We start from the raw sequence: 16,214 nt of genomic DNA on the forward strand, positions 1-16,214 counted from the left end.
CCTAAGCTTCCCAGAGTAGTCTTGGGAAAATCATGAGGTTAGAGGTCAGAGTGGCTTGATTGAAGCCTAGTTCCACCACTTATTAGCAGCATAAATTTGAGCTAATTATTTACTTAGTTACACCTGTTTCCTCTTCTATGAAACAGGGGTGACAATATTCACTTAGCTGATCAGGCTCTGAGAACTGAAGATCATACTTATAAAGTTCTTGGCATGCAGTAGATCCTCCCTAAGTAGTAGTTGCTATTATTTTGCTGAAGAGTTTTTGCTTCCCTTCCTACAGCCTCTCTGCTCATGAGGACACTCTACACAGGAGGAAAAAGAATCACAATTCTCAATATCATTTCATGCCACTCTTACAGCTTTGTAGGACCCTAAACAGTGAGGGTTTCTTTCAGAAGCTGTCTCCCTTCCTCTGTGACTAGCCAGAAAGCAGAACAACACTTATATTTGGTACCCTCATCCCCATCCCCCACCACTTTCCACACCTCCCACCAGAGTCAGGCTGAAGCATTTTTGTAGCAGGGAGGGAATAAGCAATTTGGATTCTCCACCTGACTCTAAGGTTAATAAGGAGCCTACTCCTGGGTTTTTTTTTTTCCCCATACTCCTGAGTTATTAATCTCCATGTCTAGGGTTTCTTTTGCACCATCATAGGCCAGCTTTAGGGGCTCATTTATGTGAGAGGCAGCATGGCATATTTGATCCCCAGTTCCATTGCTTCTCTCTTTATTCAGGGTTCATGAGTACTCAGTTTCTCTGAGCCTCATTCTTATCATCTAAGGCACTAATACCTAACTTGCAAGTTTGTTCCCAGGATTAGAGAAAATGCACATAATATATCCTCATTGAAGATAGCACCTTTCCCATAGTAGGAGCTCAATAAATAATTGCTGATTATACTTTTTTACTCTTTATTTTTGGATAAGCTTTGCTCTGTCCCTTCTTTGCTGAAAGTATGCAGTATCCCACTGGTCATTTCCCCTCATAATTTCTGCTTTCTTGCCTTTATTTATTTAGACCCACAGACACCATCAAACAACACTAATCATTGGTACCATTTTGATCTTTTCAAAGACTCATTTGTTTTATAAACCTAACTTAGGTTTATAAAATTCAAACAACATTGTATAACAGAGTAAAAATCTCTTTCTTCTGAAATCCCGTTCTCTCTGGAGGTAACCATTCTTAACAGATTGGTATGTTTCCTTCTAGATTTTCTTTTATGCACACAAAAACATATGAATTATGCATGTGGAGAGACATTTAGATTTCAAACAAAATTAGAATCATATAGTATTGTTCTGCATTCATTTTTTCCCCTCCTTGTTTATGGGCATTTTCCATACTGTTATGTCAAGACTTCATTCTTTTAAATAGCTGTGTTCTATTTTAAGAATATCTCAAAATATAGTTTCCCAATGACAGAGATTTATTTTTTCTTCAGTTTTAAGTTTTCTTTACAAACTATTATAATTATATCTTTGCATGGTTATGAAAATGTATCTGTGTGATATCTTTAGCCAAGAAATACTTATTGAGTACCCTCCACATGAAGCTTAATTTCTGAGGGGGAATACCTTAAATAAATAAATTTAAAATGTTATATTAGCTAGTCATGAGCTGTGAGTGCACATACATGCGTGTGGGGAGGGGGCAGAGGGAGAGGAAGAAAGAATACTAAGTAGGTTCCATGCCCAGCATGGAGCCCCATATATGGCTTGATCTCATGACCCCAGCATCATCCCCTGAGCCAAAATCAAGAGTCAGATGCCCAACTGACTGCACCGCATAGATGCCCCCAAATTTTCTTTTAAAAATATCATTCAGGGGGGAAAAAAAGAACCAGGGAATGTTGGCTCGGTAAGGAGGGTGGGAAGGGCACTGTAAAGAGGATGATTGGATTGGAGTATGGATAAAAAAAATAATTGGCACCACAGCACTAGACAGAGTGTTGAGATGTAAGGATAAAGTAGGGGGTAGGATCAGATGTAGTGGTTAGAGAATGGGATATTCAGCATCATGCATATGGAGTGGGTGCTCTTATTAGTGTAACCTTTGGAGTGTTTTTTCTCATTCGTGAGAAAGTAATCATACAGGGTTATTGAGAGAACACATACACCAGTAACCCCAGCCAGGCCTCATTTATCCAATACTATGAGCAATGTCCACGATAGCCAAACTGTGGAAGGAGCCTCGATGTCCATCGAAAGATGAATGGATAAAGAAGATGTGGTTTATGTATACAATGGAATATTACTCAGCCATTAGAAACGACAAATACCCACCATTTGCTTCGACATGGATGGAACTGGAGGGTATTATGCTGAGTGAAATGAGTCAATCGGAGAAGGACAAACATTATATGTTCTCATTCGTTTGGGGAATATAAATAATAGTGAAAGGGAATAGAAGGGAAGGGAGAAGAAATGGGTAGGAAATATCGGACAGGGAGACAGAACATAAAGACTCCTAACTCTGGGAAACGAACTCGGGGTGGTGGAAGGGGAGGAGGGGGGGTGGGGGTGAATGGGTGACAGGTACTGAGGGGGGCACTTAACGGGATGAGCACTGGGTGTTATTCTGTATGTTGGCAAATTGAACACCAATAAAAATTAATTTGTTATTTAAAAAAATACTATGAGCTGTTGAGAATCATATTTTGGGATATGAACACTCCAGAAAACAAATACTCAAATACAAAACAAATTTATGTTTTATTTTAGTAATTTTGATAGAATTCTTTCTAATGGCCAGTAAACTGAATAGCTTAGATCTTATCACTAAGATAAGACTGTACTTGAAGAGAATATGTGCACAGAGAAAAGTACAAGAGAGTGAGAGAGATTATGTGAGCACTTTAAAGAAATGCCAATGTTTTCAGAGATCAACCATTTCCCAGGAATTAGATTTTATAAGGTAATAAATTTCTATTTTTATAGCAGATGTAGGAAGGAGACTCTGGTTATTTGCTGATTAGTTGTTTTATTTCCAGTCAATAGCAATATGTAGGAAACGAAAGAAACAGAAACACTGTAAGAGGCCCAGATTAATGTAACCCCAGATACAGAGTTCAGGAATACGAAGTAAGTGCCAAGTACTTGATGTGCTGAGAAAGACGGATAAGTCTTTAGATTGATAGAATGTGACTGGATCCAGATGAGTCCTCCTCTTGAGTTGAATGGTAAGTATGTTTAAAATGGGAGGATAAAGTTAGCATTTCAAGTCTGTTAAGGGAAAGTCGATTATTCCAGAAACAGTGATAGCTATTTGGGAGAAAAGATAGAAGCAGTAAAGCTGTATTCCTACCACATTCAACATTATTAATTCCTAATATATTAAAGAGTTAGGAATTAAAAATCAAAACCAAAACAATTATTAAAACAGATGTTTTTGTAAACTTGAAGTTTTCAATTAATATAACTGGCAAATGACTTGTTTCTTTAGTATAAAAAGAGCTCTTTAAATCAAAAAGGAGAGACGCCTGGGTGGCTTCGCCGTTGGGTGCCTGCCTTCGGCTGGCTCGGGTCGTGATTCCGGAATCTGGGAAGGAGTCCCGGATCGGGCTCCCTGAGAGGCGCCCGCTTCTCCCTCCACCTGTGTCTCTCTTTCTCTCAGTCTGTGTCTCTCATGAATAAATAAACAAATATTTAAAAAAGAATCAATAAGGAAAAGACAAGCAACCAGAAAGAAAAATGGGCAAAGTTAATATTTTCATGCAGAAGCATATGGAAAACAAATGTATGGGAAGAGGTTTATGATAATCATTGATCAGTAAAAACATGAGCTATTGTCCCACTACTAGATCTGGCAAAAGTTACAAACTTTAGCTCCGTGTTGGCAATAGAGTGGGGAAAAACTCATATGTGGAGAGGAGTTTAAATTTGCATCACCTTTTTGGCAATGTTGGTTAAGATTTTAAATGTATGTATTTTAATTCCACAATCCCATACCTAGGAATTCATTATAAGTTCAAGATCTCCCCCAGAGGTGACATAAGGGCCATAAAGACAGCTGTCACCTTTCTTTTTCCCTCCAATCACAGCACAATCTGCCCCACCACTAAAAGTGAAACCAATCCCCAAAGAGCCAATAATTAGAAACAATTGCCTGTCAAAGGCCACATGGACTAATTAGTCCCATGCCTATTTAATTGTCTCCACCAGAAGAAGTCTTAAGGTTCTCGTGTTACTCTACCATCATTGTAGCTCTTGACATTTCCTATTTGGACCCAATCTCCCACCCCACCTTGAGCCCAAACTCTCTGGAATACAGTCATCAGCAAAATCCTTTGTACCATACTCTTTTCTAGACCTTTCCCTATATCCCCATCCTAGGAACTCTCCAGTATTAAAGAGGGAGAGGGGACAATTGCTAGAGGAATGTCCTTAGTAGTCAAGAGGGGATGAGTGTCCCTATATACAGAGTAGATCTCGTAGTACAATAAACATGCTTTAATATCTCCCATTTAAAAAGAAAAAACTCCAAAGAGCACCTGGCTGGCTTAGTTGGTAGAATATGCAAATCTTGATCTTAGGGACATGAGTTCAAGCCACATAGGGCAAAGATTCTACTTAAAAAGTGAACAAACAAAAATCTTTTGACTCCACTTCCTTCCCCACACTCCAACTGTCCACCCATAGTCACGTCCTTCCAGTTACCACTCCATTTCTCCAGTCTCTTTTAAAGCTTCTTGAGAGAATTGTTTTATGCTTGCCTTCTTCATCACCTCTCATTCTCTCTCTCTAAACATATTTACTGAAGTATAATTAACCTCCTGGAAGGTGCACTAATAGTAGGTATGCAACTCAATGAATTATCATAAAGTGAACATACCCTGTACCAACACCTGTGTTAAGAAATAGAACAGTCTACAACCCAGAAAACTTATTCCCTCTTCTACTTACTATACACCCCCTCTTCTCCCAAAATAACTATCATTACTTTTAACACAGCACATCATTTTGCCTGTTTTGAAAAATTGCTTTGGAATAATATGTATTTCTTTGTGCATATTTTCTTTTGTGCATTATTATGTTTGTGAGATTTATTCCAAGTTGTGGTGTGTATCAGGGGCTAGATCATATAGGACCTAGCAGGGCCTGAAGATTTATTTTCTGAATGTAATAAAGCCCTTGGAAGGTTTTAAGAGAGGAGCAACAGGATATGATTTTTGCACTAAAAGTCTCATTCAGCTACTACCTTGAGAATAGATTGAGCTGGAGAGTGAGGATGAAAATGAAAGCAGAGAGATTGGTTAGGAAACTGCTTCAACAATCCGATCACATTATTCTCCAGCTCTAAAAAGAAGAGCATTTCAGGTCAGTCCCTCAGTGGAGCTAAACAAAGCAATAATAAACCAAGCTCAGTGTTGGACTGCAATAATTAGGCCAGCTATCACAGTTTAGGCCCAGAAAATAATTAACACCTTCACAACAAAAATAGCCTTTGGAAACAACTGTAATTTTAAAAATTAAAATAGGATGATTTATGGCTGAGAATAAAATAGAAGCTTCAGTATTCTGAAAATTTGTGTCTTAAAAGCAAAATTTTTGTGTTCATCAAACACAAAAAACATACTCAAGGCCAGGAAACCAAACTAATTTCAGCTCCAAGGGAAAAGGACAGGATGATAATGCTCATCAAAAACTGATTGATAAGCAGTGTTAAATCTATAGATTGCCTGGACATACATATGGAGATACAATAACATACTATCCAGCATTTTGCATTACTGTTTACAATAATTCTTGTTATGCTTAGCACTTGTGGCAAAGGACAAAAACAAAGGACAAAAACTTGGTAACAAGTGTTTTTATTTTTATTTTTTTATTTTTTTTAACAAGTGTTTTTAAATGATTTGGTTGAAACCAAGGATTATGTGTGGTTGGGTTTTCATCTATGACTGTACATTTGGTCTTGGTCCTGAGAGTTCTCAACTTTTGAAATGAAAATTTTAATGTTTTTACTCAGATCCAAATATTTTTTCTGTGTTGGTTTTCATAGCACCCTGGATAGGAAATCAGGCTGAAACCTTGATGGATTTTATATCTGGGAATATGACAGATCCCAGTTTAAGTCATACACAAAAATCAACTCAAAATGGATTAAAGACTGAAACCATAAAACTCCTAGAAGAAGACATAGGTGGTAAGCTCCTTGACATTGGTCCTGGTACTTTTTGGATTTGACACCTAAAACAAAGGCAACAAAAGCAAAAAATCAACAAGTGGGACTATATAAAACTAAAAAGCTTCAGTGAAGGAAACCAGCAAAATGAAAAGGAAGCCTATGGAATGAGAGAAAATATTTGCAAACACATATCCTATAAGGGTCTAATATCCAAAATATAGAAAGAGCTCATACAACTCAATAGCAAAAACTAAGGGGGGGAAAAACAATTAAAAAATGGGCAAAGAATCTAAATAGACATTTTCCCAAAGAAGTCATACAAATGGCCAACAGATACACTAAAAGACACTCAACACTGCTAATCACCAGGGAAATGCACATCAAAACTATAATGAGCTATCACCTCACACCTGTTAAGATGCCTTTATCAAAAGACCAGAGATAGCAAATGCTGGCAAGAATGTGGAGAAAAGGGAACCCTCATGCACTATTGGTGGGAATGTAAACTGGTACAGCCACTGTGGGAAATGGTATGGAGGTTCTTCCAAAATTTAAGAATAGAACTATATAATTCAGCAATCCCATTTCTGAATATGTGTCTAAAGGAAACAAAATCATTATCTTGAAGAGATGTGTGTGTGTATATATAATAAATTTATATATACATAAATATATATTTATATACACCCTAATATATTTATATATATATATAAAATATTTAGTCTTTAAAAAGATTTTATTTATTTGAGAGAGATAGGGAGAGAAGGCAAGGGAGGAGCAGAAGGAGAGGAACTGTGCTGAGCACAGAGTCTGATGTGGAGCTTGATCCTACAATCACAAGATCTGAGCTGAAATCAAGAGTTGGATACTTGGGCAGCCCTGGTGGCTCAGTGGTTAAGCACCTGCCTTCAGCCCCGGGCGTGATCCTGGAGACCTGGGATCAAGTCCCACGTTGGGCTCTCTGCATGGAGCCTGCTTCTCACTCTGCCTCTCTCTTTCTCTGTGTCTCTCATGAATAAATAAATAAATAAAATATTTAAATAAAAAAGAGTTGGATACTTAACTGCCTGAGACACCCAGGCATCCCAAATTATTTAGTCTTAAAAAAGAAATCCTGTCATTTGCAACAATATGGATGAGCCTAGAGGGCATTATGCTAAGTGAAATATGCCAGACAAAAAAAAGATGCTACTGTATGATATATGTGAAATATAAAAAAAGAGAAAAAACCTCATAAAAATAGTAAAAATGTGGTTTCCAGGGGCTAGGATATAAGGAAATGGGGAAAGGTCGGTAAAAGGTTACAAACGTTTAGTTATAAGATGAATAAGGTCTGACATAGTGACCAATAGTTGATAACACTGTGTTGTATAATTGAAATTCGCTAAGAGATTAGAACTTGTATGTTCTTACCAAAAAGAGGGGCGTTGACAGAGAGAGACACACACACATGTAAAGATAAATAAATCTAGGAACATGACAAATAATACTAGAACATTGCTGTATGCAACTGTAATTTCTTCAAGGCACTGATGCATTTTTTTTTGTGGGGAAAGCTGTTTCATATAATATCAACATTATATAAGATTAGCATTCTATTTATATAATTTGATAAATAAATCTCACTTATTTACCAGTTAAAGATCTATTGGTAATGCATTTAGCTTACTTTATTTTCAACTTCTTTCCACTTCGTAGAAATGCTCCTCTATGTAGCAAAATTCTTCAAAAGGATTTATACTTTGTGTCTCCAATCTCTCTAATTCTCTCTTAAACCCATGCTACAGGGGTTTGACCCCAGTATGGGCTTTTTAAAAAAAATAATTTATTTGTGAGAGAGTGGCTGGGGGGGCAGTGTGCAGAGGGAGAGAATCTCAAGCATACTCCCTGCTGACCTCGGAGCTGGACTTGGGGCTCGAACTCATGACCCCAAGATCATGACCTAAGCCAAAAGTATGAGCTGGACACTCAACCTATTGAGCCACCCAGGCATCCCAGGTTTTTTTTTTCAGGTAACTCAAAACCTGAATATTGCTCTCCCTATATCAACTGCTCAGAATCTTTATTTTTTCTACCAATCAACTGAAGACCATGCTTTTGTGTATATCTTCTGACCAAAAAAGAGGAATCAAATGACACTCTGAAGCCAGGTTAAACATGAAGCCAATAGTGCAAAAGCTTTGGAGTCAGACAAACCTCCATCATTTATGAGGGGGTTACTACCAGCAGGTTGCCTTACCCCTCTACACTGGTCTCATTTGTGAAAATGAAGAGTTAATAGAGCCTGGTCATGGGAAAATTCAGTGAGAAAACGGGCCTGGCACACAGTCACCATTACGTGTTAGCTGCTATGATTATTGCTGTTGATGCTATTATTGTTCCCATCTGAGGCCAGTGGGGGCAAATGAGTTTTGTGTCAATGGATACCCACACCCACCCCAAATCCTACTGGGAAGCAGCTGCCTCTACTTCTTTTTCAGGCTGCTTTGTTGGACTTCCCGCCTGCTGCAGGCACCAATCAATAACATGGATGGAGCCCTGTGTGTGAGATGAGGCAGGGGGAGGGGGTTTGTAAGAGAGGGAGATGATCACTGAAAAAGTAACAGCAGATCTATAAACCCAGCACCCCATGGGTGCAGGAAACGCTAGCATTTAATTGGCCTTTCTCCATTTACATCTGGAGTCTCTAATGAAATGTTAAGCTTTGTAAAGACAGAGAATGTGTCCTTTCTTTCTTGAGTCCCTCCACACAGCTGATTTTAGATAGCTAAGTCAACAGCCTTTAGTCTTTTTTCTATTGATTCACACAATGGATGTCATTTACAAGAGTACTCAGGTTCACAGGGATGCTCAAGATTTTGTGACATTCCCAACATACCAGCCACCTGTAATTCCTCTTAATCCCATCCAGAATGCAAGGGAGAGTGACAAATATAGGAATCCACTTTAGCTCCAAATCACTTTTCCAAAAATGAGTATTTTTCATGTCTATCTTTATTGTTCATAAAGATTTACTAATTTACTTTGACACCTCACACTAACCATCACCATTTTGACAAGCAACTTTCTGGATGCAATAGGATTAAACAGGCTAAGGAGCTAGCTATGAAGAGGTGGGAAGAGAAGAGTATGGGAATGTTTATCAGTGCTTCCCTGCAAATGTTACGGGGCTTTTCTTTTCAACTTGACCCTCCTGCAGGAGCAGAAAGTTTCTTGCAAAAGGGGCTTAAAGGACTTTTCCTTTCTCTTCAGCAGATCACAACCTGCATAGAAAATAGGAATTTGTTGCTCAGATGGGGGCAGTGATTTCAATGGCTGGTGTCCAAGATAAAAAAGAATAATCTCAATGTTTATATGATACCAACATCTGAAAATAATGTTTGGCAAATATTCTTGCATGATGGGAGAATGAGAAAGGCACAAAATTATTACAAGAGGGGGAGACTTGCTGTATCAGGTCAAAGAAGATGGCCAAGAGGGTTGAGGCCCAATTAACAATTGTGTGAAAAGACACTGGATCATAGAGAGGGTTGTGGGTTAAAGCAAAGCAGAAGCTGAACTCCTGTTTATCCCAACCAGCCCTCTTCCTCCCTCTTTGTGAATGAGCCAGAAAACTTTTGAGTCATCCTTGATTCCTCTTTCTCTCAGACCCTCCATCTGATTGATGAGCAAATGCTGTCTGCTCAAGTTTTAAAATGTTACCGGAACCCGACCACGTCACACCATCTCCTCTGTAACTGTTCTCAACCAAGTCACCAATATTTCCCACCTCGGTTATTGCAACAGCCTACTAACCAGTCTCTCTGCTTCCCTCCTTGCCCCTTACAATCTGTGTTTTTTTTTTTTTTTCCCCCACACAGTAACCAGAATGATCTTTTTAATATTTAAATCAGATGTCATTCCTTTACAGACCTCCAGTGGCCTCTCATCTTGTCCATTGAAAGCCAAAGGCTTTGCCTTGGGTCTGAGAGACCTTAGATGACCTTGACCCTTGCAACCTTTCTCACATCATCTCAGACAACTCTTGCCTCAGACAACTCACTCTGCCAATCCCAGTGGTCACTTTGGTGTTCCTTGAACAAGCCTACCTCAGGCACTTCGCACTTGCAACTCTTTCTACAAATTATTTTCTTCCAGAAATTTGCTTGGCTAACATTTCATTCAGGTCACTGCTCAAAGCCTTTATCACCAAAGAGACTTTGCCCTTCTGTATGGGCACCTGCCTCAGCAGTCAATATTGGTGAGCAAATTAGTAGTGTTGACCTGTGCAAAATTTCTAGAAGTTTATTTATATGTTTTGTTTTAAGGACCTCAAATGGAAAGCTTCTGTATCAGAGATTAGTTAAGTTCATTTTTTTTTGTTTATTATCCTCAGCGCTTTGTTGCTTTTCCATTAAAAACTCCTTCTTTACTTATTTTAGAGAATGGTAATTTGGGGACTTTTGGAATTTAAATCCATTTTTAAACACAGGTATGTATTTTTGTAACTTGTTTTTCACACTGCCACTGATTGTGTTTCATCCAGCCTTAGTTCAGAGACCCTTAATTACAGAAACCACAGGGAAGCACATGACGAGGCTAATTGTATTGATGAGAAGGAAAATATCAAATTAATAGACCTAATGCTTGGAATCTAAGATACTTATGAAGGGCTTTTTTCCCCCCGCTTCTTCAAAATATAGGTAGGTATAATGTTATGTGGAGTCGGGAAAGTCATAACTCATTTTGACATTTTTTTTAAAGATTTCGCTTATTTATTCATGAGACACACACACACAGAGATAGAGAGAGAGGCAGAGACATAGGCAGAGGGAGAAGCAGGCTCCAATGCAGGGTGCCCAATGTAGGACTCGACCCCGGGACTCCAGGATCACACCCTGGGCTGAAGGTGGCGCTAAACTGCTCAGCCACCCAGGGATCCCTCATTTTGACAGTTTATTTATTTATTTATTTATTTATTTATTATTTATTTTTTTCATTTTGACAGTTTAAACCCCCAAAGCTACTTATTTATGAGGCTTTGGGTATTTTGTATTTACCTAATTCAATCACATGGTGACAGTTATGCTTGGGTGTGGATCCCTGCAATCCCTGCATGGAAATAGGCATCCCCTTATTGTGTTCACACAGACCTTTTGCATCTCAAGGGGGATTAGCAGCTGCTGTAGAGTCTGATAAGCCCAGTTCTGAGAAGGGAACCCTAAAGAGACCCTGGTATGGTTGGAGGGAAGGCCCAGCAGTGATTTCCATTTGGGGAGCCTGGGCTAGAGCACAGCACGCCTTCATTAGAGGACCTTCCCACCAACCAGGCTGTAGATCCCTCACCAGCCTTCTGGCAATGCTCCATGCTCAGGGCTGGGGGAGGATGACCAGGCTTATATGGCTGCCACTGGCAGCATTCTCCTACTCTAGGGAGACCCCATGATGACCCCTGCCCTAGGGCCTGACAGCTGGGGGCCCAGCACCTCCCACCCCCGCTGTCACTCTTAAGTGGTCAGTGATTAGTAATCAGCTCCAACATCCATGTGGGAGGTGCCCGACCCACCTTCACATGCAGCCTGTGAACCAGTGCCTGGAAATTTCCTTCACAGTCTGCTTTTGCATCTAGAAACGCAAGGTTATTAAAGTAATATGTTTGACTCCTACCCCTGGGGCTGGGGAGAGTGACCACCAATTTCAGGGAAGAGTTATTTCTTTCTCTGCCACCCTAGTTGTAGTGACATTCTCTTAGTTCTGTTTTCCTGACCAGGAAGATAAGGAAAGAAGTACAGCTGTACCAGCTGATTATAGCCAGACTGGGGAGGCATCCATGCTAGTTACCGCCAAAACTCTGCGTGACCTGGGGCCAGTAATCCTCAGCTTCTTTAATTGTGAAATAAAGCATTTAAATAAGTTGTTTAAATTTTAGTTGCTTTCTGAGCATTAATCAGACTCCAAAAATTGAGGCATTTTCTCCCACTGAGGTCAGATATAGCAATTCCATCTGCTGTTTCCTTATGGCAATATTTTTATCAGTGTCAGGTAAGGGACAATTGACCAATTTGCCAGGTATCGATTTTGGTAAAAATTTTTATATTCTTTTTTCTTTCTTTTTTTTTTAGCTTTGATGAGGTATAATCGACAAGTAAAATTATAATATATTTAAAGTGTACAATGATATACATAAACATTTTGAAATCATTCCCACAATCCAGTGAACACATCTATCACCTCACATATTTACCTTTGTGTGTGTGAGAGAACACTTTTCTTCTCTTTTAACAAATTTTAGGTGTACAGCACAGTGTAATCAACTATAGCCATTATTAGATCCTGAACTTTATTCATCCTACAGCTGAAAGTTGTGTGCTTTTACCAACCTTTCCCCATTTCCCTCACCTCCTACCCCCTGCCAATCACCATTCTACTCTCTGTTCTATGAGCTTGACATTTTTAGGTTTCACATATAAGTCATAATATGAAGTAGTTGTCTTTTTCTGGTTTGTTTCGCTTAGAATAATGCCCTCAATGTTCATTCATGTTGTTGCAAGTGACAGAATTTCCTTCTTTTTTAAGACTGAATAGTATTCCTCTGTGTGTGTGTGTGTGTGTGTGTACGTACACACATTTGCTTCATCCCTTCATCTTTGTCCACAGACACTTGGATTGTTTCCATACCTTGGCTATCATGAATAACACTATAATGAACATGAGCATATAGATACTTCCTTGAGATAATGGTTTTGTTTCCTTTGGATACCTATCCAGAGATAGGATGAATTCTATAGTAGATCTATTTTTAACTTTTAAGGAACCTCCATTTTTTCCCCACATTCCCACCAAGAGTGCATGAAGGTTCCCTTTTCTCTACATTCTTGCCAGCATTTATCTCTTTTGTCTTTTTGATAACACATATCCTAACGGTTGTGAGGTAATAGCTCATTGTGGTTTTGATTTGTATTTCCCTGATGATTATCAACATTGAGCATCTTTTCATGTACCTATTGGCCATTTGCATGACTTCTTTGGAAAAATGTCTATTCAGGTTCTTTGCCCATTTTAAATTGGGTTACTTATTTTTTTCTATTGAATTATATGAGTTTGTATATTTTGGATACTAAACTCTTATTGATATGTAGTTTGCAAATATTTTCTCATATTCCATAGGTTGCATTTTCATTTTGTTGATGGTATTCTATGCTATACAGAAGCTTTTTAGTTTGATATACTCCTACTTGTTGATTTTTGCTTTTGTTGCCTTTGCTTTAGGTGTCAAATCCAGGAAGTCATTACCAAAACCAATGTTAAGGAGATTACTACCTATGTTCTCTTCTAGAGGTGTTACAATTTCAGGTCTATGTTCAAGTCTTTAGTGAATTTTGAGTTGACTTTGTTATTGGGTAAGATAGACACCCAGTTTCATTTGTTTATATGTGGATATTGAGTTTTCCCAAAATCATTTGAAAAGACTATTCTTTCCCCACTGTGTATTCTTGGGGCCTTTGCCAAAAAAATTAATTGATTTTATATGCTTGAATTTATTTTATGACAGCACCAGCTTGTTCTGATTACTATAGCTTTGTAATATGGTTTGAGATCAGGAAGTTTGCTTTGCCTAAAGTTCAGGGTCTTTTGTGGTTCCATACAAATTTCAGGATTATTTGTCTTATTTCTGTGACAAATGTCATTGAAATTTTGATAGGGTTGCATTGAATCTGTAGATCACTTGGGTAGTATGGACACATTGTAAATGGAACTAGTTTCTTAATTTCTCTAGTAGTTTGTTATCAGTGAATGGAAATGCATATTGATATTGGTTTTAAATCCTGCAACTTCACTGAATTTGTTTATTATTCCAACAGTTTTTTTTGGTGAAGTCTCTCCAGTTTTCTATATATAGTATCATGACATCTGCAGATAAAGACAATTTTACCTCTTCCTTTTCAATTTGGATGACTTTTATTCTTATTTTTATTTTCCTAATTGTTCTGGGTAGGACTTCCAGTACTGTTAAATAAAAGTGGCAAGAGTAAATATCCTTGTCTTTTTCCTGATCTTAGAGGAAAAGCTTTCAGTTTTTCATCATTAAGTGTGATGTTATCTGTGGTCTTGTTATACATGGCCTTTACTATGTTGAGGTATATTTAATTTGTTGAGAGTTTTTATCATGAATCTGTATTGAATTTTGTCAAATGCTTTTTCTGCATCTGTTGAGATAATTATATGATTTGTATCTTTCATTTTGTTAATGTGTTATCACGTTGATTGATTTGTGAATGTTGAGTCATCCTTACATACCAGGAATGAATCCCACTTGATCACAGTGTATGATCCTTCTAATATACTATTGAATTTTGGTTTTCTAATGTTTTATTGAATACTTTTGCATTTACTGTCTTGATTTTTCATATTGCGTTAGAGTTTCCCAGCTCACTCAGCCTTGGGACAGAAGAGGAGAGTTAATAGTCATCGTGGGGTTTGGTTCTATTTAGTTACATTGAACCTTTCCCAAGCAAGGTCTCAGGGCTCATGTGCTTTGTTCCTACTGCAACTCTGCCTCCATCCCTGGCTTCTTGGTACTTATTCAGGCCAGGCCCCAGAGGCAAGAGTGCTTAGCGTCTGCATAAATATTTTGCCTTTCCCATTTGCTCTTAGGATAGTCTCCATCTTATTCTTTCGTTTGTTCATTTCATTAATTTCAGAAACCCCAGAATCTGATCCTTGCCTTCCTCCATCAAATTGGAAGAAGCTCAAGCCTCCTCCAAGGTGTTTCCTGCAAAGCGACTCACACAATTGCTTTTTTGAGTCAAGCCTCAGGGAAGATCCCTGATTCCTTCATCAGTACCTCCATCCCCTGTGAACAGTCCATCTAATAGCTTACCATATTCCACAACATCTCTTTAAGTTCCCTCAGCATCTGGAAGGTTGGCCTCCTGGAAGAGACATTGATTTGGGACCCATAGACTAGACGGAGTTCCAGCTTTTCTAAATAAAACTTTGTGACTGGACACATTCCTGGTCTGAAACTTAGTCTGCTCATCTGTAAAATGGGAGTCATAAGAGTTTTATAGGAATCGAATAAAATAACGTGTGACAAAGTAGTCTATGGATTATTTAAAGCATTATACACTGGTTTTTGTTTGTGCTTATTTTTGTTTGTTTTCATGTAGTAGAGTGTGGTAACTAGAAGCACAACTTCTGTTAGACTTCTGTTTGAAGCCAGGCTTTACTATTCACTGATTTTGTAACTATGGATAAGTGACTTTAACCCCTTTTTGACCCAGCTTTAACATCTATTAAATGGAGATAATAATATCTGTATTTTAGAATTATTGAAATATTAAGTGAGATCATTTTGTTAAGTACTTACTATAGTTTTTAATATATCATAATAAATAATAGTTGCTTTTTTATGCCTTCATTATAAGAATATTACTGATTCTGAGGATGTTTTTGGCCTCAAAAATGGGTCCTTTAGACTTTTAATGTACCTCCTTTTGTTATCCATATCAGAATTCTTATCTTTAGAAATAAATGCATATAAATCTGTCTCACTTAATTTCAAATACTTTTGAAAGTATTTGAAACTATAGAAAGTATTGAAAGTATAGAAAATACTTTTTTTAAGATTTTATTTATTTATTTGAGAGAGAGAGAGCACAGAGTAAGAGGCAGAAGCAGACTCCCCCTTCCCCCCTCCCCACTGAGCAGAGAGTCTGATGAAAGGGCTTGATCCCAAGACTCTGGGATCATGACTGAGCCAAAGGCAGATGCTTAACCCACTGAGGCACCCCCAAAATATTTTTTCAGTAGTTTGAAAATACATAAAAATACAGTGCCCTAGCTTCTTAGCAGCTGAGATTATTTAATTTGACTATTCGTTCTTAAATTCAATCAAGATTTCACTAGGAAACTCATGGAAAAATCAATCCTCAGAGACTGGTGTTCTAAGGGAAGGTCTTTCTTGTGGGAATAGTGGACCCGAAGTAACTATTTTGAGAAAAGAGTTGAGCAAATGAAACTAACGAGCTTTTGCCTAAGCCCTTTTGCCAATACACCAAAAGGCTTCATAATTAGGTAAGTGTGTGTGTCAAGGTTGTTTA

General features: G+C 38.1%; 1 protein-coding gene across 9 annotated transcripts in view; it reads left to right on the forward strand.

The window, feature by feature from the left end:
• Positions 1–15,369, forward strand: part of SOHLH2 (spermatogenesis- and oogenesis-specific basic helix-loop-helix-containing protein 2) — a 73,648-nt gene extending 58,279 nt beyond the window's left edge. For 2 of the 9 annotated variants that reach the window (XM_038573275.1, XM_038573270.1), the window contains one exon: positions 14,814–15,349. In XM_038573275.1, the coding sequence (XP_038429203.1) occupies positions 14,814–14,941 (128 nt within the window). In that variant the 3' untranslated portion in view covers positions 14,942–15,349. Of the gene's footprint in view, positions 1–14,813 lie in introns of all 9 variants that reach the window. The other 7 variants (XM_038573272.1, XM_038573271.1, XR_005378331.1 and 4 more) reach the window with 6 other exon arrangements.
• Positions 15,370–16,214: the final 845 nt, after the last annotated feature.

This window comes from Canis lupus, chromosome 25, assembly GCF_011100685.1.
Source record: "Canis lupus familiaris isolate Mischka breed German Shepherd chromosome 25, alternate assembly UU_Cfam_GSD_1.0, whole genome shotgun sequence".
NCBI classification, from domain to species: domain Eukaryota; kingdom Metazoa; phylum Chordata; class Mammalia; order Carnivora; family Canidae; genus Canis; species Canis lupus.